At 47.0% G+C, this 2,889-nt stretch overlaps 1 protein-coding gene across 1 annotated transcript; it reads right to left on the reverse strand.

Annotated features, from left to right (window-relative positions):
* Positions 1-1,290: 1,290 nt before the first annotated feature.
* Positions 1,291-2,761, reverse strand: SOX2 (SRY-box transcription factor 2). The gene has a single exon (XM_005419007.2). The coding sequence runs from the start codon at positions 2,329-2,331 to the stop codon at positions 1,384-1,386; it is 948 nt and encodes a 315-aa protein (XP_005419064.1). The 5' UTR covers positions 2,332-2,761; the 3' UTR covers positions 1,291-1,383.
* Between the last annotated feature and the right edge of the window lie 128 nt (positions 2,762-2,889).

The raw sequence follows: 2,889 nt of genomic DNA on the forward strand, positions 1-2,889 counted from the left end.
CCCCCCCCCCCGCGCCCCCCCGCCCCGCCAGCCCCGGCTCGGCCCCTCCGGGGGCAACAAGTGGCCAAAGGCAGCGGCGACAGAACCCCCGGAGCACCCCACGTCCTCGGGAGGGAAGGGAGGGAACTGGGAAACAGCCTCTCACCCCGCGTTCCCGTCCCCCCGAAGGAGGCACAGGCAGTTATTCCATTAAAGCTATCGTACTTTCTCTCTCTACATACATACCTATAAAAATATTCATGCGTTATATATATATATATAGTTATATATATTACTGCATTATTTATCGTATTCGCTTGGCTACGATGATACCTTCTACTACATGAATTATTCAAAAAACATCTTGCGTTACAAAAATAAATCCAAGACTCAAGCGGAACTTCAGTGTCCATATGTCAAAAATTTATTTATCTCAAACTGTGCATAATGGAGTAAAAACTTAACTTGAATATGTACCTGTTATAAGGATGGTATTAGTTCAAATATATACATGGACTGTCGGCAGACTGATTTCAAATAATACAGAGCCGAATCTTTAAAATACAACTACGGAAAATGAGGAGGAAAAAAAAAAAGAACTTAAAATATCATCACAATAAATTTACAGAAATATTACAAACCATAAGAAAATATTTCAAACACAGTAATTTCAGGTTGGTAATTTTCCTTTTTTTTTTTTTTTCCTTTGAACAGGATGAAGTCTGGAAACAAAAAGTTATTATAAATTAACAAACGGCGTGTGAACCTGCATGGCAATTTTTGCTTTTTAACAAGAAGTAAAAAAAAAAAAAAAGAAAAAAAGAAAAAAATTTAGTACAATCTAAACGTTTGCCCTTATCCAGCAAACCAAGCCCATGGTTCGCAAGTACTCATCCTACCTTTTTTTATCTTTTGTACAATTTCTAAAACAATTTAAATGTCCAAATGCCGTAAAATAATTTCCTCTCCTCTCGCAGCTGCTATAAATTCAGCTGCCACAACCACAATGGTCCAAGAAGACTCTAATTTTTAAAAATAATTGGCAAATTCGCGAGCTTGCTTTTTTTTTCTTCTCTCTATATTGCCAATGGACATTCTGATTGCCATGTGTCTTTTGATAAATACTGTACAAAAGTTGCCTGCAAATATTAAAACATCTTCCTCTTCGCTCTTTGAGTCTAGCTCTAAATATTATTGGTAAAGACTTTTGCAAACTTTCTGCAAAGTTCCTACCGTTTTAACTAGAACTTTTTAAAAGTTTTGTGTAGTTGCTTCCCCTCCGAGATCTATACAAGTTCCTTGTCGGAAAAAAAAAAAGTCCAGAATTTCTAATAAAAGTTTTTTTGTTGTTTGTTTTGTTTAGTTTTCCTTTCCCTCCCCTCCCACCCCCCCGGCCCCTTTGTCTTACATATGTGATAGAGGGAGTGTGCCATTAATGGCTGTGCCAGGAACAGGTGCACTCTGGTAGTGTTGGGACATATGAAGTCTGCTTGGGGCAGCTGGTTCTGGTACTTCAGCACCTGGTAGATACATGCTGATCATGTCCCGAAGGTCCCCAGCTTGGCAAGGAGCCCTTGAATGAGACGAGGGAGTGACTACGGGGGGACTGGAGCTGGATTCCGTCTTGACCACCGAGCCCATGGAGCCCAGGGCCATGCCCGGGGTCCCTTGCTGGGAGTAGGACATGCTGTAGGTAGGCGATCCGTTCATGTAAGTCTGCGAGCTGGTCATGGAGTTGTACTGCAGGGCGCTCACGTCGTAGCGGTGCATGGGCTGCATCTGCGCCGCGTTGTGCGCGTTCAAGCCCGGGTGCTGCGGGTAGCCGAGCTGCTCTTGCATCATCCCATAGCCTCCGTTGGTCCAGCCGTTCATGTGCGCGTAACTGTCCATCCTCTGGTTCACCCCAGCTCCCAAGGTGGCCCCAACCCCTACCCCAGTCGTCATGGTATTGGTGCCCGGTGCCAGTAAGCCCCCCGGCAACGTGTACTTATCCTTCTTCATGAGGGTCTTGGTTTTCCTCCGGGGTCGGTATTTATAATCCGGGTGCTCCTTCATGTGCAGAGCTCTGAGCCGCTTGGCTTCATCAATGAAGGGTCTCTTTTCCGCCTCGGATAAAAGTTTCCACTCCGCCCCGAGCCGCTTGCTGATCTCGGAGTTGTGCATCTTCGGGTTCTCCTGGGCCATTTTCCGCCGCTGCCCGCGGGACCACACCATGAACGCGTTCATCGGGCGCTTGACCCGGTCCGGGCTGTTCTTCTGGTTGTTGGCGGCCGAGTTGGAGTTGCCTGTGCCTCCCCCCGAAGTTTGCTGGGGGGCGGGAGGTTTCAGCTCGGTTTCCATCATGTTGTACATTCAAACTACTTTTGCTGGAACCAGCCTTGAGCAGAGAAACGAGGAGCAGCCGCAGCGGAGTCCCCCGACGCACTTTTTTTTTTTTTTTTTTCCTAGGGAGGGGTAGGAAAGGGGGGAGGGGGACTCCCCAAAACCACACTTGGATCAAGATCAGGATCTTCTTCTTCGCTGATGGATTAATAATGCTAATAACTGCTATTATTACCGCCGGAGTCTTGATTTTAAAAAACTTCTTCCTCCTTTTTCCCTTTTCTCTGCCTGCCGCTCTCTCTCTCTCTCTCTCTCTCCCTCTCTCTCTCTCTCTCCACCTCGGTCTTAAAGAGCCAGCAAACTACTTTACCCCCTTTTGCAAACACACACACTCTCTCTCTCTGCCTTGACAACTCCTGATACTTTTTTGAACAAGTTAATAGACAACCATCCATGTGATGGGGGCTTGTCAGGCAATAAATGCGTTCGCTCCGGCCAATCAGCGCTCGGCGGCTCCGCCACTGAGGACAAGTCTCTTCCCCTGGTTTTGCATGAAACGGGGCGGGGGCTGGGCGCGCCGGGACGGCT

The sequence above is a fragment of the Geospiza fortis genome, unplaced genomic scaffold (assembly GCF_000277835.1).
Source record: "Geospiza fortis unplaced genomic scaffold, GeoFor_1.0 scaffold172, whole genome shotgun sequence".
NCBI lineage: Eukaryota > Metazoa > Chordata > Aves > Passeriformes > Thraupidae > Geospiza > Geospiza fortis.